Source organism: Anolis carolinensis, chromosome 3, assembly GCF_035594765.1.
Source record: "Anolis carolinensis isolate JA03-04 chromosome 3, rAnoCar3.1.pri, whole genome shotgun sequence".
In the NCBI taxonomy this organism is placed as follows: domain Eukaryota; kingdom Metazoa; phylum Chordata; class Lepidosauria; order Squamata; family Dactyloidae; genus Anolis; species Anolis carolinensis.
In genome coordinates, this window is record NC_085843.1 from 278,251,538 (window position 1) to 278,274,729 (window position 23,192).

General features: G+C 41.9%; 1 protein-coding gene across 2 annotated transcripts in view; it reads left to right on the top strand.

Moving 5' to 3' along the window:
• The window catches only part of chrd (chordin), a 71,343-nt gene that overhangs the window by 22,524 nt on the left and 25,627 nt on the right, over nucleotides 1–23,192 (top strand). For both annotated transcript variants that reach the window (XM_062976825.1, XM_062976824.1), the window contains exons 4-14: nucleotides 2,905–3,042; nucleotides 6,875–6,992; nucleotides 9,201–9,297; nucleotides 9,890–10,031; nucleotides 11,203–11,346; nucleotides 12,791–12,873; nucleotides 12,999–13,146; nucleotides 15,373–15,479; nucleotides 17,752–17,868; nucleotides 18,690–18,846; nucleotides 22,585–22,829. In XM_062976825.1, coding sequence (XP_062832895.1) covers nucleotides 2,905–3,042; nucleotides 6,875–6,992; nucleotides 9,201–9,297; nucleotides 9,890–10,031; nucleotides 11,203–11,346; nucleotides 12,791–12,873; nucleotides 12,999–13,146; nucleotides 15,373–15,479; nucleotides 17,752–17,868; nucleotides 18,690–18,846; nucleotides 22,585–22,829 — 1,496 coding nt within the window. The remainder of the gene's footprint in view (nucleotides 1–2,904; nucleotides 3,043–6,874; nucleotides 6,993–9,200; nucleotides 9,298–9,889; nucleotides 10,032–11,202; nucleotides 11,347–12,790; nucleotides 12,874–12,998; nucleotides 13,147–15,372; nucleotides 15,480–17,751; nucleotides 17,869–18,689; nucleotides 18,847–22,584; nucleotides 22,830–23,192) is intronic.

The following is a 23,192-nucleotide window of genomic DNA, read 5'->3' on the forward strand; positions in this document are numbered from 1 at the left end:
AATCATATTTTTTTAATTTCGTCTTTCGTTTTGGGATATGGTTTATTTATTTATTTTTTACAGAACCCATACAAAACCAGAATTACAGTTGTTCACACTAGGGTGTTGTCAGCTGAATCTTTTTCTTAAGTGTCCATCATTTACCATGTAGAGGTTTCTTTAGTTGTTTAATCAAACAGCTGGGATGGAAACACAAGTCTTAACAAACCTATCATCTATTGTTACTTGTCATCTGGCAACATTTGGGGTGGAGAAGGTCAGCATAACTGTGGTTCAATCTACACTGGCATGTAATGCAGTTGAACTGTACTATATGGCCAGTGTAGGTTCATATAATGCAGACTGAGCTGCATTGAACTGGATTATAGGAATCTACACTGCCATATAATCCAGTTCAATCTGCATTATAATGGCAGTGTAGATGGAACCTTCAAGGCCTCATCCAGCCTTGGGCAAAAGCCTTGGGATTTGGCTTTTTCTTTGCTAGACCACAAACTGGAGAGGGCTCCTATACTTCTAACTGTTATGGTGAAGAGAGATTTTCATGGGTTTTGTTACTTCGGGTCATCAATCCTGCCGGCACAAGGGTTTAACCCACTGCACCACCGGCCTCTTCTATACAATCGTAGAATCTGAGAGTTGGAAGGGCCTCCCAGTCCAACCCTGTTCTGCCATGCAGGAAGACACAAACAAAACACTCCCAACAGATGACCATATAGCCTCTGTTTAAAACCCTCTAGAGAATAATAATAATAATAATAATAATAATAATAATAATAATAATAATAACTTTATTTATACCCCGCCACCATCTCCCCAACGGGGACTCGGGGCGGCTTACATGGGGCCATGCCCAGAACAATACAATATAACAAAATATAAAACAACACATCATAACACAATTAAACAATACAATAGATAATAATATACATAATACAACACAAAATCAGAAAAGCAATAAAAACTAGGGCGGGCCACATGAACACTACGTTAAAACTCGGGGTGAGAAAGAAATAAGAATAAAAACCATGGGGAACAGGGTCATAAGATAGTGGTACAGTCTAGAGGATAGATATTGGAGGGGAGCAACAAAAAAGAGGTATATGACAGTTACTCCAAAGCAGCATATTCCATTGTCAAACAGTTTTACCACCAGGAATTTTTTTTCTAAGGTTTAGGTGGAATTTCTTTTGCTGCAGTTTGAATCCATTGCTCCATTGTGTCCCTAGTCCAGTGATGGCCAACCTATGACACGCGTGTCAGCACTGACACACCTAGCCATTTTTGCTGATATGCTGCTGCATGCAGATAGATTGGATGACTGTTTTTTGTGGCCAAATTTGGTGTGATTTGGTCCAGTGGTTTTGATGTTTACTCCATGGGAATTATGCACATTACATATATATCTTCATGGAAACTGCAAAAGGTACCATAGATTGTTGTACATGGAAATAATAGTAGTAAATAGTTTTTGATTTATTGAATACAGTTATATATTACAATTATATATTTTTGTTATTTAAACTATACATATTGCGAAATTATGGTTTTTTTCTCGAAGTGACACACCACCCAAGTCATGCTAGGTTTTTTGGTGAATTTTGACACACCAAGCGCAAAAGGTTGCCCATCATTTCCCTAGTCTCTACAGGAGCAGAAAACAAGTTTATCCCCTCCTCAGTATGATACCTTTCCAAATATTTAAGCATGGTTATTATGCCCCTTCTCAAACTTCTCTTCTCCTTAAACATGCCCAGCCTCCTAAACCCCTCCTCATAGGGTATCCAGACCTTTGACCATTTTAGTCACCCTTCTCTGGATACATTCTAACTTGTTAATATCCTTCTTGAATTTTGTTGCCCAGAACTGGACACAGTGTTACTCCATTTAAGGTCTGACCAAAGCAGAAAAGAGAGAGACTATTCTATCCCTTGGTTGAGACACTACTCCAATGATGGGCAACCTTTTGCACTTGGTGTGTCAAAATTCACCAAAAAACCTAGCATGACTTGGGTGGTGTGTCACTTCGAGAGAGAAAAACCCATAATTTCGCAATATGTATAGTTTAAATAACAAAAATATATAATTGTCATATATAACTGTATTCAATAAATCAAAAACTATTTACTATCATTATTTCCATGTACAACAATCTATGGTACCTCTTGCAGTTTCCATGCTGATTTCTCTCTATTCTAGTTTCAATGTAGTCATGAGTCATGAATAACATAAAAATAATATAATAGTAATAATATGATAATATACTACAATAATAATAGAATAATAATAGAAATTACATATATATATATATATATATATATATATATATATATATATATATATATATATATAATGCAATGTGTATAATTTCCATGGAGTAAACAACAAAACCACTGGACCAAACCACACCAAATTTGGCCACAAAAGACATAGTCATCCAATCAATCTGCAGGCAGCAGCGTGTCAGCAAAAATGGCTAGACGTGTCAGTGCTGACACGCGTGTCATAGGTTGGCCATCACTGCACTACTATCAATGCAGCCTAGAAGCGCATCGGCTTTTTTTTTAGCTTCCGCATCACACTGTTGACTCATGTTTGGCTTTTGATCTACTAAGACTCCTAGATCTCTTTCACATGGATTGCTTTCACACCAGGTGCCACCCATCTAATTTCTGTCCATTTCTCCCTGTTGAGATTCATTTTGTGCAAACTCCTTTTTCAATTTGAATTCAGTCTGCAGTAAACTGAGGACAAATGTGGAAGTAGGAGAGAAGAAGCAGGACTTAAGTACAGCAGCTAAACAAGTGGGATGTCCCATCAGGATAGTCAAAGTGTGTATGTTCTTCTGTTGTTTCTTGATGCTGTGATGCCAAAAATATCTGCTTTCTGTTTTCCATCATGCAGCCAGCTTTCCAGAGAAGAGACCTCAGCTGATGTACAACACAGAGCATTTCCAGGGGAAAGAAGAAGGCTTGCATAGGAACTACAATGACCGTGCTTATCTCAGCAGTGAGGACTTCATCCGAGATGACAGCCACATAGGTATGGACAGATCTCGAGACTCCATTTGTGGTCATTTTCCACCTGAATCTCATCATAGAATATCACTGGAGGAGCTAGACTGCATCTGCACTGTAGAATTAGTGTACAGTAGTTTGAGATCAGTTTAATTGCTATGGGTTAATACTATGAAATCCTGGGAATTGCCATATGGTGAAACAGCTCTCTTTCAGCCATTGTAACACCACAACTCCCATGATTCTATAGCAAGGGACCATGGCAGCTAAAATGGTGTTAAACTGCATTAATTCTATAATGGAGATGCACCCTAGGAGAATGTCCACAGATTCTCAACAGCACCATTGCAGCCCAAGCTGGAAAGTTTTTGTTTGTTTTTTTCATCCACGATTTGGGATGTTCAGATATCAGAACAATAGTTCAGGATTCTCCATGGCTGATGTTTCCTCCCAAAAGCCTTTCCTGATAGTCAGGAAACATACGTTTCATCCTAGGAGCAAGTATTTTTGAATATGATTTCCACTCCTAATCTGGACACATGCTCCTCATCTGTGCTCTAAATCAAGACTAGGCAACTGTGGTTAGTCCAAAACAGAACTGTCTACCCTACAATGCCATGACATGCCATACAGGATGCATCTACATTGTAGAATTAATGCAGTTTGACACCACTTTAAGTGCCATAGCTCAATGCTATGGAATACTGGGAGATGTAGATTTACAAGTTCTTTGACCTATTCTGCCAAAGAGTGCTGGTGTCTCACTGAATGACAAATCCCAGGATTCTATAGCATTGAACCATAGCAGTTAAAGTGGTGTCAAACTGCAGTAACTCCACAGTGTAGATTCACTCATAGGCAGCCAAAACTCTGCCCAACCCACCCCCCCTCTACACACACACACACACACAAAATCCCTGGAAATGACTGGAAGTTCTTTTCTGATTTTGAAACATAGAGGTATTTAAAAATGTGATCTAGCTTAAGGAGGCCTGCAAGCTATTTAAAGGTAGATTGCCTCTCCTGGGGACTTGCAGGACAGGCAATTTGTAAACATTTTTATTTGGCTTGGAAAGAAGAGGAATCTGGAGGGACTGAATGCTGCAAAAATTAAAGATTGGGGATGCCTTCCCTTTGTCCACCCCAATCTTTTATTTTTGTAATTATGCGTAGAGCCAGTTCTACACATAATTACAACTGCAAGGATGTTATTCATTCAAATATGGATGAGTAATCAAAAACCCAGCAGAACAAGGACTGATTAAGAAAATCTGGGATCAGTTTGGGAAGGTTATGCAAAGAGCATTACGAAGTACCGCAAATATGCATTGATGTGAGGAAGATGGGAACCTGTGGTTCAGTATTTTAGAAATAATTGGAGTACAAGGGACTCGAGTAATGCCTTTGTGAGTTGCATGATCTAGAAAGGATGGCTTTTAAAAATGAATACCCTGGGTCAGTGTGGGTTGAAATAGATTTATTTGTTTAAAATGTCATTAAATTGAGCATTTCATTGTAGAATGCTTCCATGTTTGCAGCCTGAGGACACAAGACCCTTTCCCCATGTATGTTCAAATTAGTTTTACTGTAGTTTTACCAGGCCATTAGCCTTTTCTGCAAAAAAAGTGCTAATACGTCACTAAACTACAACTCCCAGCAGTGAGCCATGGCAGTTAAAGTGGTGCCAAACTGCATTCCTTAAACTGTGGAGATGAACCCATAGATTAGGGTTTCTCAACCTGCGGGTCCCCAGATGTTTTGTCCTTCAACTCCCAGAAATTCTAACAGCTGGTAAATTGGATGGGATTTCTGGGAGTTGTAGGCCAAAACAACTGGGGACCCACAGGTTGAAAACCACTACTGTAGATGCTTGTGCATCTATGCCTATCCACCTGCAACAACAACAACAACAACAACAACAACAACAACAACACTTTATTTATATACTGCTCTATCTCCAATAAGGACTCAGAGCGGTTTACACATAATAAAAACAATCAATACATATATATAATACAAAATACAAGAAACCAATATAACAGTAATTAACAAGGTAAGGTAAAGGTAAATGTTCCCCCTGACGTTAGGTCCAGCCATGTCTGACTCTGGAGGTTGGTGCTCATCTCCATTTCTAAGCCGAAGAGCCGGCGTTGTCCATAGACACCTCCAAGGTCATGTGGCCAGCATGACTGCATGGAGCGCCGTTACCTTCCTGTCAGAGCTGTACCTATTGATCTACTCACATTGGCATGTTTTCGAACTGCTAGGTTGGCAGGAGCTGGAGCTAACACCGGCCACTCACGCCGCTCCCGGGATTTGAACCTGGGACCTTTTGGTCTGCAAGTTCAGCAGCTCAGTGCTTTAACGCACTTTGCCACCAGGGCAAACATGTTTAAAATTCCAACATTTTAAAACAATATAATACCTAGTAAGAGCAATTACAAATCACTCCATTGAGTGGTTCTACAACGAAAGGGTGTAATATATAAAATATATAAAACAGGCAAGATGGCAGTATGGCCGGAGTAGGACTCATTTATTTATTTATTTATTTACAGTATTTATATTCCGCCCTTCTCACCCCGAAGGGGACTCAAGGCGGATTACAATGAACACATATATGGCAAACATTCAATGCCAACAGACAAACAACATATATAGACAGACAGAGGCATTTAAAATTTTTTTCCAGCTTCACGATTCCGGCCACAGGGGGAGCTGTTGCTTCACTGTCCAGTAGTGGCTGTACTTCCTCATTCCATTCCTCGTGTTTTGCTGGCAGTTTTATGATGTTGTAAATTAGTTAAATTAGCCTCCCGCATAAAGCGTACCTAAATTTCCCTAATTGACAGATGCAACTGTCTTTCGGGGCTGCATAGGTCAACAGCAAGCCGGGCTATTTAATGGTCGGGGGCTTAACCCGACCCGGGCTTCGAACTCATGACCTCCCGGTCAGTAGTGATTTATTGCAGCTGGTTACTAGCCAGCTGCGCCACAGCCCGGCTCATATGGTAAAAATGGCATAAGCCAAGGCAAAGTGTGACTGATAGCAAGGAACCTAGGCCAAAATTCCACACTTCGGCCTACAGTATAGCTATCAGGTAGGACTAATAGAATAAACACCATAACAAGATCAAAAGAGTGGGTAAAGTACAGGACAAGTGTCATGCAATAATCAAGTGTGGTGCCTAGAATTGCAGAGTAAGCACTTGCAAAAGCCAATTTCAATCCCAGTTTCCATTTAATGGCTAAAGTGGCGCCTAAGGTTTCAGGTTAGTCATTTCCAAAATCCAACAGCCATCTTCACACTCTGGAACTCCAGCTGTTTAGGCCTCCAACTCCCAGAATTCCTGACCATTGAACAAGTGGCTAAGGCTTCTGGGAGTTGGAGGGTTGGAGTTTGAGGATGCCTGATCTACCAAAAAAAAAAAAAACCCACATGCCCAGTTTCCACACCCTTAAATTTGGATAATATGTCCAACCACTTTTGTAATAAATTTGGGAATGTATTAATTAGCAGAAAAATTATGACCATTGTGCTATATCAGGTATGGACAAACTTTGCTGTTAGGAATTGTGGGAGCTGAAGTCCAAAACACCCGGAGGGCCGAAGTTTGCCCATGCCTGTTATATGATGGCTGTCATGTGAAACTATTTAGGACAGAGGAAGTGTGAGAAGGTGGGCGTTGGTGGTGAACGTTGCTATAAAGCTGAGTGATGCTGGTGTATACAATTACGTTGTCTCATTCCAAAGAACTTACATTTTTGAGAAAACAAAACTATATCTTGCTCACCTAAGGTCTGTAGATTGCTTATACCTTTGAAAGGATGACAAAAACTACCATTTTGATTCCCAGAATTTGTTGCCTTGCTCACCAGTGGCTTTGAGCCGCGGATGCCTGCAACCAGCGCTGTAGCCAAAGCCAGGCTCACTCTTCTCCGTTCCCATCTGCTGTTCTCCATCAACTATGAAAGGTGGGTGAAGTCCTCTTCTTAAGCCTTCTAAGATGCCTTCATAGGACCAGTCCAAGGCAAGGATGTGTCTGTCTGCAATTTGGTTACATCCCAGTCATGATTCGCCCTAAAACAGGCAATGGATCTGATTTTGAATGAGAGAGTCAAGGTAGGCTTAAGACAGTGCAATGCCCAGGGCAAAGGACAAGATGGTGGTCCCCCTCTTAGACCTGATACACAGATTTCTACTGCCTCCATTGATTGTTTTACAGATTCACAAAGTATTTTTCAATCCAAATTTGCCAAAAACATATCTCAATGCTTCAGCAAAATGTGTCATTTTGGGCCCCAGAGCACTTCAAAATTCCAGTTAGGTCAAAAACCTTAGTATCCCTGCCCAAAAGCATTGCACCCAAATAAATCCAAAACTGAATTGGTGCTGACATAACATCAATTCTGATCTTGTCAGATCCACTGATGTGGTGGTCCTATGAAAGTATGGGAGGGGAAAAAATTGTTAATGTGGGATTTGTGTATTGATAGTGATTAAATGCAATTTGTGCCATGCTTGTATTGCAACTGATTGCATCATCCAGAATGTACCATAATGTGGAAAGAGTTAATTGCCAAGAAGCTATGATGACCTTGATATGTGGCTCGAACTAGGGAGTATCCAGACACAAGTGTGTGTGCATTACGACTGCATCAGTTCAGTTGAGTTCTGTCTGCCTAGAGTTCGAGTCAAGTTCTGTTGAAGAACAGAACATTCCTGTGTTCATCTGTCGTCTGCAAGTCTTGTTTGTGTTGATTACTGCTGCATACAGTAAAACTTTGTAAATAGTTTTACCAACGTCTCTGAGTGTCTCTTTGTAATGAGCTCCACTGCTTCCATCCAACTACCGCTGCGCTGCAAATACTCTGACAGAAATGACCTCACTTCTGCTCAGTTGCCCACTCTTGCTGTAGCATTACCGATGTGAAAGTTTTGGTGACCATAAAATGAGGCCTACAAATCTCATGTGGCCCATAGACTGTATTAAATTCACGTGCTATCTATGTGCTGTGTAGTATGTGGAGTGTCAGCATGTTTTCATCTGATCATGGAGATAGACTAAATGACCTCTGAGTTCCCTCCCAGCTGATTCTGTGTTGTGTATCATATATAATGTGTACTGTGCTCTGTACAAACACAAATAACCCACTGTTGCCTAAAGCAAAAAGGACTTTCGGTGCCCCTCTTCTTCCTGCCCTGTCCAATGATTTTTCTGCTTCTTGGGCATCATCACTTCATCTTGCACTGGTTTGTCTCAAATATTATTGAGAAACCATTAGACTGTTGAATCCTGTTTTCTCATTGCACCGTGTACATCCCAGGCAGAAGTGCTCTTCATGTTATGGTTACTATTATTTTTATTAAAAACAAATTTGGAGGCAAATGGGAATGAATCCAACAAACAATTGCTGCATCCTCATGTTCCCAGGCCTCCCCCCCCCACCCACCCACCCACCCACTGCCTGCCTTTGCTGTGGATTGGTGCCTTGGGGAGGTCTTCTGCCTCCCGGCTTGACTCCGGAAAGCTACAGTCAATCCATCTCCTCTCATTGTTAAAGTTGTCTTTACCAATCATCCTTCTCTGGGAGAGAAAGACAGGACTGTGTGCAGCAGGCTCTCCTCTTTCTTCCTGCCTTTGCATAGCCGGGCGGTGACTAATTGTCAACATGCATGTGCACATCCCCAAAACCAGCCACAAAGACTGTTATTCCTCCCACCAGGCCAAGTATACATTTTCATTTTGCAAGTCTGGTGAGGGAGGATGGTGCACTGAGCTGCTATGCATCTGTTGCTGGTCTTGGGATTCCTCAATGAAACAATGGGTCCGTAATTAAAGCCAAGAAAAATTCTTATTTGGTGTTACCTTGCTGGCAATCTATTTCAAGATTTGTAGTTCTAAAATTAACTTTTTTTCTTGATCTCAGTTCCAAACTGGAAATGCTCAGAAGCCTGTCGCACATATGAATCTGTTCCTCCAAGACATCTCCCTGAACCAAAGATATCTATAACTCCACAGCTCAGTAGTGTCTTCAAAAGATTCATAGACTCAGTCTCTGAAAAGTCCAGCTGAAGCAAGTGTGGGTCATTGTGGTTCCAGAGATCCCTGCAAGATAGTTTTAGACCACTTTTTCAGTCTTCTGTTCTCCAGACACAAACCATTTCTTCTCTTTTTGTAGGCTGGATCAGCCAAGCCGGGTCCGTTTCACATCTCCCAATGGAAGTGTCCTCTTTGAGCACCCTGTGCAGAAGGGCATCTCTCTTCAGGACGGCATGGTAAGTGGATGTTATTGTCCAGAAACTGGATAACTCCAGGCTTCCCTAATAGTGCCAATCACTGAGGTGTGTTAAAGTAAAGGTAAGGGTTTTCCCCAACATCAAGTCCAGTTGTGTCTCACTCGGGTGTGGTGCTCATCTCCATTTCCAAGCCGAAGAGCCAGTGTTGTCCGTAGATGCCTCCAAGATCATGTAGCTGGCATGACTGCATGGAGTGCTGTTACTATCCTGCCAGAGCAGTATCTATTGATCTACTCACATTTGCATGTTTAGAACTGCTAGGTTGCCAGAAGCTGGGGCTAACAGCGGGAGCTCACCCCACTCCCCGGATTCAAACCACCAACCTTTTGGTCAGCAAGTTCAGCAGCTCAGTGGTTTAACCCGCTGCATCGCCGGAGACTCTGAGATATGTTACTGCTATAAAATAAGCTTTATTGGTGCTAAATAATGCAGCTGTTTATATAGATCAGAGAAGCATTCCAACCCTTTTTTCCTTGATGTGGCCCAGCATTCCCTCAACTAATTATATCCCTAAATTAATTCTAACCAAAACTATCTTCCTTGCCTCTTTCCCTGGCTGTCCTCCCCATAGATCTGTGGTATGTGGCGGAACCTGCAAAAGTCCTCCATCTGGATGTTGAAAGTGGACCAACTGCATGTATCCCTTGTCACCAGGTCTCATCCAACAGGCGAAATCCGAGGAAAAATCATCAAACACCGGGCTCTCTTTGCAGGTAACCAATAAGGGGAGCGGGTAGATCTAACTCATTTAATTCTGTATGGTTGCAAAAGCTGCCCAGGGGAGAAAGCAGATAGGAAGAAAACACATTTGGTGCTGGAGAAGAGTTCTGCAGATATCACAGACTGCTAAAAAGATAAATAAATGGGTTCTAGAGCAAATCAAGCTTGAACTCTCCCTAGAAACAAAGAGGACAAAACTGTTGTACTTTGGCCATATTACGAGAAGACAAGACTCACTAGAAAAGGCAGTAATACTTGTTAACGTAGAAAGCAGTAGGAAAAGAGGAAGCCAGCAATACAGATGGATAGACTCAATCAAGGCAGCCATGAATGACCTAAGTCTGCAAGACCTAAGAAGGGCTATTGATGATAAAGATGTCTTGGAAGTCTCTCATTCAAGGGGTGGACATAAGTTTAATTGACTTGCTGGCAGTTGACAACAACAATAATGGTAAACTGCCACTCCTGGAAGCCATTTGGCATTATTTAGGGGAAAATATGTCTGAAAAAATTGGAAGTGTGAGAAAGGTTTTGGGGTTTTTTTTAGGCAAAGCCTTGTTTGGTGGGGAAATCCTTTTCTCACTTTCATATAGTGTTTACTTTCAGGCTATCAGTCCCATAGCTAAAAAATTCATAACAAGGCCATCCATATGAATGGCTCAGTCAGAATATAATTGAGTAACAGTCTATTTGGCACATTTGTTTGAATATTAGCCTTCCCACGGAAAGCTGGGCTTGACTCCATGCATACTGTGAAAAACATTTGATGCATGATTTTAGCTTATGGGTCCTGTGGAGTGTGGGCTTTAGCCTAACTGGGGACACTGCTGCACCTGGGTTCTCAAGGAGGTAGTCAAGAAGTCCAGCTCCACAGTCTGGTGAGCCAGGTCTAGTCAAGCTTGAGTTGGTTTGCCAAAAGACATGATCAATGACCAACCCTTCAGTGCCAGTGGACAAAGTCCATTGGCACAGCAAAAATCAAGCTCAAGATTGGCCAGCAAAGGGCAGATGCCAAAAGCAAGGTAGGTCAAGCATAGAGAACATACCAGTAAACAAGTCATGGATAACACCATGGATAGCTCCAAGAGCGGGAGGCTAGAGGCTGGACAAACAGCTTGTGTGATTTGCCCAGGGAACTGCAGTGGGCTCTCTTCTTTGTTTCAGAAACATTCAGCGCTATCTTGACCTCTGTTGATCCAACCCACCTCGGCATGGGGGGCATCGCTATGCTTACTTTGAGTGATACAGAGAACAATCTACATTTTGTCCTGGTAACCAGGGGCCTTCTGGATTCTGGAACAGACAGAGGTAAGAAGGGAAGTGAGGGGGAAACCCAGAGAGCTAGAAACGTCTTTGTTCCAGATTAAGAGAGCTGGGCCTTTTGAATAAAATTTAGGTGTGTAGCAGTGGTGACTACTGTCATTCATGTCAACAGCATGGACAATTCGCTCTGGATTTTACAAGATATGTAGGAGGTATCTAGAGTAATATGGCCTATCCCCAAATAGGTTAAATGCTGTGAAGAGCTCTGTGCACAAATACATACATACAGTGGGCTCTTGGTATCCTCTGGGGTTTGTTTCCCGGACCCCATGGATACCAAAATCCATAGATGCTCCAGTCCCATTACATACAGTGCTATAATAAACTCTTTAGAGACATTATCTCCTAAAATGGGTTCTCCTGTGATAAATCTATCTTGTCTGAAATAGGAGGATGCCTGCCTAGCCCCACTCATTTCCACACAAATTCTTTATGAAGGTGCTTTCAGCTGGAATGTTGAGAAATAATTCTGATAAGACACAGAGGAAAGATATGATGCCTCTTCTCGCCACAAAATAAATTTTAACTCTTTCTCCTTTCTTCAGCTCAAAGATATAACTAAAATCAAAACATCATTCAGATTTCATTGAGGTTTGCAGTTTGACATCCCTTTAACTGCTATGACTCAATGCTGTAGTTTCAAAAGGTCTTTAGACTTCTGCCCAAAAATTCCTGTTGTCTCCCCAACCACAACTCTTAGGAGTCCCTTGCATTGAGCCAAGACAATTGAAAGGGTGTAAAAACCAAATTAATTTCTACAATGTTGAGAAAAGATCCAGTTTGATCTTGGGTCCAAGATGCAATTTTCCCCTTGCATCTGGCTGAGAAGGCGAAATCAGCTCTCAATGAATGTCACATACTTCCTATCTTTCCCCACTCAAGTGTCAGAGGTGATTCTGTCTTGTTATGCATTATTAGAGCTGGTTAGAAACAGGTTCTGAAGTCAAAAGTTGGATCTCAATTGTTCTATAAAACTACTATTAACCTATTCTTTGCCAATAACAAATTTAAAAAGAAGTCATGCAGTGATTTGCACTTTTATTCACAGTTAAGGAAGCTGTAACCTGTGTTAAATGGTAGTGTGATACTCTCCTTGGATTCAGACTCCAAAACTCCTGCAGGCAGGCTAGTTGCTGAACTCTGAGAGTTTTAGTTCAAGAATGTAACCTTTGCCAGTTCTGCTATGAAACTAAACAGGACAGTTTTGGCTGAGTTTGGAGAAGTTTCCTTTGGGGATTATAACTCTGATGTGTGTTGAAGGATTCCGGGAGTTGTAGTTTAACAGATTCATTTCCAGATTCAGAATTTTGCATATGCCCTGGTATGGAAACATTCAAGGTTGCAAAGGGATAGTACAACAAACCATGTCCTTTTTCCTTCCTTCCTTCCTTCCTTCCTTCCTTCCTTCCTTCCTCTCCTCCCTCCCCAGGATCCCCCCAGATCCCCTTGAGAGTCCAGGTTCTTCATGAAGACACAGTCCTGAGAGTGGTCATGGCCAATGTCACTTCACAGGCAAGTCACAATATATATTTTCCCTTTAAAATCTGGGTCTTAAGATCTCTCTCTCCTTCTCCTTGCACATCTACAAGTGTCTGAATGGTCCCACTGCCCTCTGCCTTCTTTCTTCCCCTCCCTAGGACCCTGACTTTGCAGAAGTGCTGACGGGATTGACCAACCAAGAGATGCTGTGGCTGGCGCAAGGCCAACTGAGGATAATGGCAGACGTGGAGGGCAGATTTGGGCACCAGATTGCGGGACACATCACTATCAAGAGAAGCTGTGACAGTGAGTAGAGTTGAGCTGGGGTGGTGAAGGGAGATCTAGGATGCAACTACACTGTAGACTTAAGGGAGTTTGACACCACTTTCATAGAATCATAGAATCACTTTAACATCCATGGACCAAATACCATGAGATCCTGAGATGTGTAGTTTGGTGAGGCACTGACACTTTTTGGCAGAGAGAGACTAAAGGCACTGTAAACCCAGGGGTCCTCAAACTTTTGAAGCAGAGGGCCGGTCCACTATCCTTCAGACTGTTGAGGGGCCGAATTATCATTTGAAAAAAAATATACAAACAAATTCCTATGCATATTGCACATGCCTTATTTGTAGTGCAACAACAACAACAACAAAAGAACAATACAATATTTAAAAATGAAAACAATTTTAACCAACATAAACCTATCAGGATTTCAATGGAAAGTGTGGGCCTGCTACTGGCCAATGAGATAGTCAAGTTAATTAGGATTGTTGTTGTTGTTGTGTGCCTTCAAGTCATTTCAGACTTTGGCCGAGCCTAAGTCTAAAATTAATTATTTATTTACTGCATTTATTTACTACATTTATATCCCACCCTTCTCACCCAGAAGGGGGCTCAAAGCAGCTGTATGTACATACAATATATTATATTATTAGCATAGCACAATATTAGCATTATATATTACTATATTGAACTATACCACTATACTATTATATAATATGTAATATATAACATATAATTAATATTATTATATGGAATTATTATAAGTATTATATTGTATAACATAATATTATTATCAATATTATATGTATATACAATATATTATATTATTAAAACTGATATAAAAAGATTATATTATAAAACTGAGGGCGGGGGCCAGGTAAATGACCTTGGAGGGCCGCATCCGACCCCCGGGCCTTAGTTTGGGGACCCCTGCTGTAAACCCTCCCATAATCCCATATAGCACTGAGCCAATGCAGTTATGTAATCCACACTGCATTCATTCTACAGAGTAGATGCACCCCTAGTATCCCATGACACTGAAGGAAGGTTGCCACTTATTTTCCTGGGTGGGCTTCCATATCAATCAAGTATAAAATCCAACAAGTACGTCTTTCTTCTCTGTGAACTTGAAGCAATACAGAAACTGTGTACTTGAGAATGCATTTGTCTTTGTCTCTCAACACAGTTAGCCTGGGCCATGCAAGGTATGGACAAAAGGAAATTCTTCTCCAATGCACCTTTTCTTATTGGAACTTAGTGCCACAAGTCTTGGCTGTTGGCTTTGATGGTATCAAAAGAGGTTCAAACCAATTCATAGAGGAGAAATCTGTCAATGACTGTTAACCATGATACCAAAAGGTTTAGAAGCAGTTTACTTCTGAACTGGTGGTGGCGGCAATAGCAATAGGGAGTGCTTTTTGCGTGCCAGCAACCTGGGGACCTATAAGGAGGAACTTTCCTGTGAGTACAGTGCTTGACTAGATGAGTCTTTTCCCAGGTTAATAAAGTGATTGTCATGTCATTATGGATGCTTTAGCCAGTGAACATCTGCCTGCACTGAGGCTCTCCATTAAAGATGAGGTACGGAAGGTGTTAACCAGTTTTGTGGCCATTGAAGCACCTTACCAGTTTTCCAAATCAAATCTATTTTTATCAGCTATTTTTTCTGGCTGTCCTTCACTTCATGACAATTCAAAATTCATCCCATATAGGAAAAATCAAGATATCAAAGAAACAAACAAACATGGCAGTTTAGTTCCTCCTCCTCAGAAAAGCCACCAGCTATCCCAAAGTACTACGGATAATATTCCACATTTGTGGGTTTGACTTCTGCAGATTTGATTATTCACAGATTTTATTGAAATGTTATTTCTAGAAATGAATAGGTCTTCAAATCTAATTCTATTACCAAATTCTGGCTCAAGAATTAAAGCTTCTTAGATAAGTGTTTAAAAATATAGCAATTTTTAAATGTCTGGATTTTTGCTTTTGTGTGGGTCCTGTGCCCCTAACTCCAGCAAATATGGAGATCTGACTGTAATATCTGGTCAAAACAGACCCAAATGTAAATCAGAAATGGCACACAATCCTTTCCAGGATACAAGCTATGGGGTGAGGTTTCCCAGCGGGAAAGTTGTCCCATACCCATATGCTTGAATATATGTAGTTTCCTAGACAATTGATGACTTCACTGTATGGATTTGATTTGTCACTGATTCTGGCAAATTTATTCTTTCTTGTTTCCAGCCATACAGAGTGTCCTGTGTGGGGGAGATGCCCTGATTCCCACCCGGACCGGGGCCGTGGGTTCTGCCAAGTTCAAGCTGCATGCCAATGGTACTTTGGAGTATCAGGTAGGAAAGAGCTTCCAATGCAATGTGACATGGGACCTTTCAGCTACAACTCACAGGTTTCCCCAAAGAAGAGAGTGATGTTTTAGGAATGGTCAGGAGGTGGGAAGGGAGGCTTTTAGACTATCTTGTAGGGAAGACATGTAGAAGGAGAGTTCCCTACCATCTCAGATTACAAAAATAAACCTTACAACAATTTGGGGAGAACCATTCCTTGCTGCTGTGTGCCGTCAGGCCATTTCTGACTTACAGGCACCCTAAGGAGAACCTTTCTTGGAGAATTTGTTCAAAATGGGTTTGCCACTGCCTTCCTCGGAGTGAGTGTGAATTTCCCAAGGTTATCTAGAAACAAGCTTGTCTCATTCCTGAAGTAAGCAGTACAAGCTTCTTGTGACACATACCTCCTTCTGCACATCTCTACAACATTTTACAATATTCTTCAACTCTCATGATGGACACTCCTAGTTAAGCCAATCATCCTACTATTTCAGTTTTTTTAAAGGCCCCATATTGTCTTCTTTCCACCTTTTCCCCTTTACTTTCAGCTTCAGGTACTGCAAACTGAATTCAGAGTGCAAAAGCATTTTGCACTCAGTTAATGTAGTAGAGGGAGATGATAGGAGGGGGTTCTACCCTTCCCAGGTGGATCAGGTGAAAGCAAAATACTTCACATTCTCCTAGATTGTGTATTTATTTATTTACAGTATTTATATTGCACTCTTTTCACCCCGAAGGGGATTCAGGGCGGATCACAATGCACATATACATGGCAAACATTCAATGCCATTAGACATATGACATATAGACAGACACAGAAGCAATTTAACATTCCAGCTTCTGACTTCATGAGGTTGTGCTCTATTCCGTCCATGGGGGGAGCTGCCGCTTCACCATCCACTTGTGACACCGAGTACTTGATGGAGTACTTCCTCGGTTGTTGTATGTCTTTCGGACTGTGTGGCCATGTTCCAGAAGTATTCTCTACTGACGTTTCGCCCACATCTATGGCAGGCATCCTCAGAGCCATACCTCACAACCTCTGAGGATGCCTGCCATAGATGTGGGCAAAACATCAGGAGAGAATACTTCTGGAACATGGCCACACAGCCCGAAAGACATACAACAGCCCTGTGATGCCATCCATGAAAGCCTTCGACAACACCAGTTGTGTAAGCCGCCCTGAGTCCCCTCGGGGAGAAGGGCGGGGTAGAAATATTGGAAATAAATAAATAAATAATAAACACGGAGTACTTCCTCATTCTTCTGTACTGTTGGAAGGTTTTATGGTGTCGTAAATTAGTTAAATTAGCCTCCCCGCATAAAGCGCTTCTGAGATTTCCTACTCAACAGATGCAACTGTCTTTCGGGCAGCAAGCTAGACTATTAATGATCAAAAGTTCACTGCAACCCAGGCTGGCTTCTAACTCATGACCTCTCGGTCAGTAATGATTTATCACAGCTGGCTACTAACCAGCTGCGCCACAGCCCGGTGTATCTCTCCTCAATAATAACCACTCCCATCTTGACCATTCTCTGATGTTGTTTTGCCATGCATGTCCCATTTTTCATGGTGAAATGTTCAAAGGTATGCTTTAACCACCATGTTTTCATCAGTACCATGTAGCTGTGATCTCCATTTAGGGGTACATCTAGACCAGGGGTCCCCAAACTAAGGCCTGCGGGCCTCCAAGGTCATTTATCTGACCCTCACCCTTAACTTTAGACTGAGGGCCACCCTAAGTCTGAAACAACTCGAAGGCACACAGCAACAACAGTCCTGATTAACTTGACTATCTCATCAGCCAAAAACAGGCCCACACTTCCCATTGAAATATGGGTAAGTTAAAAATGGTTTTCATTTTAAATATTTTATTGTTCTTTCATGTTTTTTGCACTGCAAATAAGATATGTGCAGTGTGCATAGGAATTTGTGTTTTTTTCAAACTATAGTCCATCTCCTCAACAGTCTGAGGGACTGTGAACCAGCTCTCTGTTTAAAAGGTTTGAGGACTCCTGATCAAGACTGTAGAGTTAATGCAATTTGACACCACTTCAGCTGCTATAGTTGAATCCTGTGAAGTGAGAGACCAGTGAGTGCTCTTTGGCAGAAAAGGATAAAGACCTTGTAAAACTACTACTCCCATGATTCCATATCATTGAACCATGGCAATTAAGGTGGTGTCAAACTGCATTAATTCTACAGTGTAGATGTAAGGTGTTCTTTCATTGTAGCTCAGACAATCAAATACTCTGGTGCCTTTCTCTTCTCCCACAGGTCCAGGTGGCAGGAACAGGGAGCGAGGTGCTTGGTGTGACCCTGGAGACCAAACCTCGCAGACGAAATAAACACAATATCCTATATGACATGACACACAGCTATAGAGATGGAGTTGTGAGTATTGTGGTGGAAAACAAGAAGCAACAAGAAGCTTGAAACAGAAGCAAGAGTGGGCACTCAATGGGGCATGGAAGGTCATTGCTGGCCATAATTTTTGTATCTGTAGGAAACAACAGATATGTATAGTCACTTTATCCAATTGCTGAATGTACGTGTAGCTGTTTTGGAGTAATGGAGGCTCAGAAGTAGCCTCCTGAAACGAAGGTGGTTGCTAAGAAAATGTTTTTTTGGGGGGCCAACATATAATTGAGGGGTACCACATTACAAAGGAGCCCCGGTGGCGAAGTGTGTTAAAGCGCTGAGCTGCTGAACTTGCAGACCGAAAGGTCCCAGGTTCAAATCCCAGGAGCGGCATGAGCGGCCGCTGTTAGCTCCAGCTCCTGCCAACCTAGCAGTTTGAAAACATGCAAATGTGAGTAGATCAATAGGTACTGCAAGGCCACATGACCTTCGAGGCGTCTATGGACAACGCCGGCTCTTCGCCTTAGAAATTGAGATGAGCGCAACCCCCAGAGTCGGACATGATTGGAAATGGGAAAACCTTTATCTTTTACCACATTATAGTTGGGGTCCCAAGAGCTAAATCAACATTCCCTCTGGGATATAGGAAGCTTAAAGGAAGCACAGATATCATACCTTGGTTAACTGTGAAGCCTAACTTCCACTTTAATGCTGTTCAGCACTGAAGATCTTCAAACATAGACAATATATTCCAATTTCAGCAAAGGTCACATTTTCAATGCATGTTTGGTTTCATGATTTTTTTTCCTTTGTGTGTTTTGATTCCTGATCCAATCTCTCCCTCTTTTGTCCAGGCCAGCGGAGCCTGGAGGCAAGTGAGCGGCCGGGATGCCCACATGCTGCTCCAGAATGAGCTCTTCCTAAATGTGGCCACCGAGGAGTTTGAAGATGGGGAGTTGCGGGGGCAGATCAACTCTTTGTTGTACAACGGACTCTTGGCACGACACCAAGGTACTGACAGAAAGGCCCGTGGTGGGCAACCCCATTTCTAGATCGCAGCTCTCTGTTTCATTCCTCAATCCCCCTCATACTGTTTCCACTGCGAATAAAGCCCTGAATTTAACGTTATCAAGGTACATCTGGCCCTTCACATTCGCATTTTTAATCTGATAGACCCATTAATTAATTACTTTACAGTATTTATATTCCGCCCTTCTCACCCCGAAGGGGACTCAGGGCGGATCACAATGTACACATACATGGCAAACATTCAATGTCATATGAACATAGAGACAGAGACAAAGAGGCAATTTAACCTTTTCCAGCTTCCAGCTTCCTGAGGGGATGCTCGATTCCGGCCACAGGGGGAGCAGCTGCTTCATCATCCACTGTGATGCCTACTTCCTCATTCCAAACGCTGCTGGATGATTTTTATGGTGTCGTAAATAAGTTAAATTAACCTCCCCACATAACTGGTACCTAAATTTCCTACTTGATAGATGCAACTATCTTTCAGGTTGCTTAGGTCAACAACGAGCAGGGGCTATTTTTTATTTTAACTGTTGGGTGCTCACTCCGACACGGTCTGGCCTCAAACTCATGACCTTGGTCATAGTGATTTATTGCAGCTGGCTACTAACCAGCCTGCGCCACAGTGTAGATGCACCCTGATATGGAGTCACCCATATAAATCAGTACTGCCTAAGATCTCATGCAGAGGGAAGCTGTTACTGTCCAATGCTGTAGGAATCTCTTAAATGTTCTACCACAATTCTGTGGTCAAACTTCCACCAAATTCTAGCCATAGAATCATAGTGACCCAAACAAACCCTAGATAAGATTTGTTAAGATGTTGCTACATCACAGAGTTGTACTGCAACATATTAATCAAATCCATGAGTAATCCTACTTGTAAAAATTAAACCTGCAAATTTGGAGGGCTGAGTGTACTTTCACTTTCAAACAAAATGCATTGAGATCATACTCATTGAAAGCCTGCTTGTGCTTTGGTGAGTGCGAATTGATTCTCAAATAAATTGTGCATCTATGGATGGATGGATGCATTTTTATCCTGCCCTGAGAATAACAATCCACACCTGTGACAATGTAGTGTTAACTTTGGTAGGACCTCCATATCTGCAGAAGTGATATATGTGGTTTCAGTTGTCCACGATTTCACTTGTTCACTTAAGGCCTTCTGTACAAATAATACAAATTACACCATCTTCCTGGTATCTCTGTTGTTCATCCCCTTGAAAAGAATAGAGCTTGCTATTATATATGGTTTCACATATACAAGTGAAATCCAGGAACATATCCTTCATGGATCCAGGGATTGTACTGTTCTTTTGCTCTTCGAACACAATTTGCAGCAACTGAAATAGTCAAAGGACAACGTGAAAAGTTAGTGGATGAGACAAACCAGGGATATTTAAAAATAAGTTGAATAATGGAATGAAAGAAAATTAATCTGGAGTGTCCCTGCCAAATTGGTACTGTTGGAAGATACGAGGCCTTCCCGTTACTTCATGCCATCTGATATCATTTTTATCCCCAACACCTCGGATGCTGTGTGACATGTTGATCTCAATAAAACTGATAATTTCTCCTTTCTTCACACAAATTGGACTGCAAGCACACTGTTACTCTCACCCCGCCCATGTTTTGTCATTTTCCGGCCATAACGTTCTGTGCCGTCTGTCTGGCCCAGACAGTCAGTGTCAGCAGCTTCACTAGGACAAGCACACAATGCATAAATCATCTTGGCAAATTCAATATTGTACCATAGTTTTAAAATAATATTTATTTTTGTATTATTGTTGTTGCTACAACTTTCATCTCAAGAGTATTTATAACTAGGAAGAGTAATGAGAAAAATCCCACTTATTAAAAACAAGCACTTTGAACTATTTCCTGCACAGTTGAACTGAAATCTGTTTGGAGCTTAGAGATGGAATGGAAACCTTGAATCTTTCCTAGCCAGCATAAGTAGTAGTTAGGCTGGTTGGAGGATTCTGGGAGTTGCAATTCAAAACCAATAAATAACTGTTCTGAGCTTTAGTTCCACTGAACACAGGCATTGGGAAGTAAATTGCTCCCTGGAGGCTCTGTCAATTTGCCCTAAAGACAAATGAGTTCTCACCATGTTGGTGTTTGGCAGGATTTGTTGTTTATTATTTCTTCCATATCCATTCATTCACATCCTTGGGAGAGGCTTCTTTGTAGCAGTTTATTGGATCTGGCTTAGAATGTTTCCAAAGGTTTTTTAAAAAACGAAACAAAAACAGCATAATGAAATCTAGTTTCTGTCTGGGGTTGCATTTGTCACTTTCTAGTCACCTGAGTGCCCACTTTGTGATGGTGCTTGAACCAGGCACCTTGTATTTCTCAGATTTGTTCCCAAGTCACAGAGTTAGAAATGAAATAAATATGGTCTGTGCTACCAGAAGTTGATAGAAAATATTCTGTAATAAACAAAACATGCATGTCTCTCCAAAACAAAATGGGAAAGAATGAGGAAAAAGTCTGGAACTTTTGATATTTTTAATTAGATTAGATACATACATGGTCTTGCTCCAATTGGGTGGAAAAATCACTGGCTGCATCATGCCCAGGCTGAACTCACATCAATGCCACATGGTGTCTAGATGGTCCAGATGAGCTAAAACTGCATCAGCTCCATCTTCTTGTCCATGTTTCACCACCGCCACTCTTCACCAGCAACAGAGCTTCCTGCAATCACTGGCTGTCACCTGATGCATCTGCTGAGGTCATAAAGGGGCATTTGTGTGATCACTAAGGTTAGGGTAGAGTGGCCCTCTTGTTCTTGCCCCATTCTGACCTTCACAGATGCAACTACCACAGGGATCTCAGTAACAGGAGAAGAATTACAGCAGTGAGACGTGATTGACCAATGCCCTTCCCCATATAGGAAAGGGTTGATGATGGGGATATGGCCGTTGACAATTGATTAAGCCTAATCCTGCTGCCTAAATACCTATCAACTCCTGGAAAAACTCCAGAGTACCCCCCCAACTTTGTTTAATGGAGATGAAGGTCAGATTAAGGCAAAACTCTTACTAGAAGTCGCAGTGTGACATGAAAACTACTAGTGCTGGATTTGGGGTGAATATGGGTTTTTATCACTAGTGCAGAGAAGCTCTTAAAGACTATATGAGGTTTTATTTGTAGGAATATTTGGTATCAAAGCAGTGTGCAGTGTGACCATTGTCAAATATGAGCTTAAGATAGGAAATGGGAGAGAAATTATGTGGGATGCTATGGTAAGGATTACTTTTTTGTTGTAGGTAATATATCTCAGATAAAAGGGTAGGTAGACAAAAAAAGTTGCCTAACTTTGGAAAAAGTGTCCCTAATGCTGATTCTCATGCCTGATTATAAGGCATCTTGAGGCAGAGAGAAGTCTCATGATGCTACCTTCGCAAACAAAGGACAATAAAACACTAATGTTTGAGGAGAAGGGAGAAGTGACCCCTACATGCAGGCAGAAAATCAAAACAATAGTACTATATAGAGCTAAGAGACAGGTGGAAAGAAAACTAAGACAGCAAGAATGCATCACAGGTTTCCCTTTGTTCCTCATTGCTCTATCTAAAAGTGTTGATGTGTCTTTATTCTAGTTCCTATTTTCCCAATTTGCCTGATCTTGGTTATGTTGGCAACCTCCCATTACATCGCTCTCCTTTGGAGGAGTCCTGGGTTTGTGACTTGTGACCCTTTGCTTTGCAGAAGTGCCCATCCCCTTAGCTGGCCAGTTTGTGTCCCCTCCTGTAAGCACTGGGTCTGCTGGGCATGCCTGGGTGTCTTTGGATGACCACTGCCACTTACACTATGAGATCGTGGTGGCCGGCCTCGGCAGGGCAGATGATGGCACCGTCAGCGCTCACCTGCACGGATTTGCTGAACTGGGCGAACTCCGGGAGAGCAGCCTCCGGGAGCACCGGCGTCTGCTTAGGGGCTTCTATGGCACCGAGGTAAGGCACGTTGAAGAGCTTGGAAACACTACTTGTGAGTTCGAATCTCAAAAAAGTAACTTTCCAGGTTCTGGGCACTTGATTGAAAATGCTAACAGGGCCTTTTCTGGAGCTTGGAAAAATCACCCTTTTTGTAACACAGTGTTGTGACTCAGCCTTTGTGTGACTCTGATGAGGATTTTGGGATGCAGTTTCAGGATGATGGGATTCAGGTTCAGGATGAGTTTCAAGATGACTCAAATGCAAAGTGTTTCTGCTGTGGGAGGTGAGGAGCAGGGAGGCTTTCCCACGGGAAGAAATGATGTTGTTACTGATGATAGTTTTCAGGTACAAGAAGCAGAAAGGGAGAGTAGCTCCCAGCCT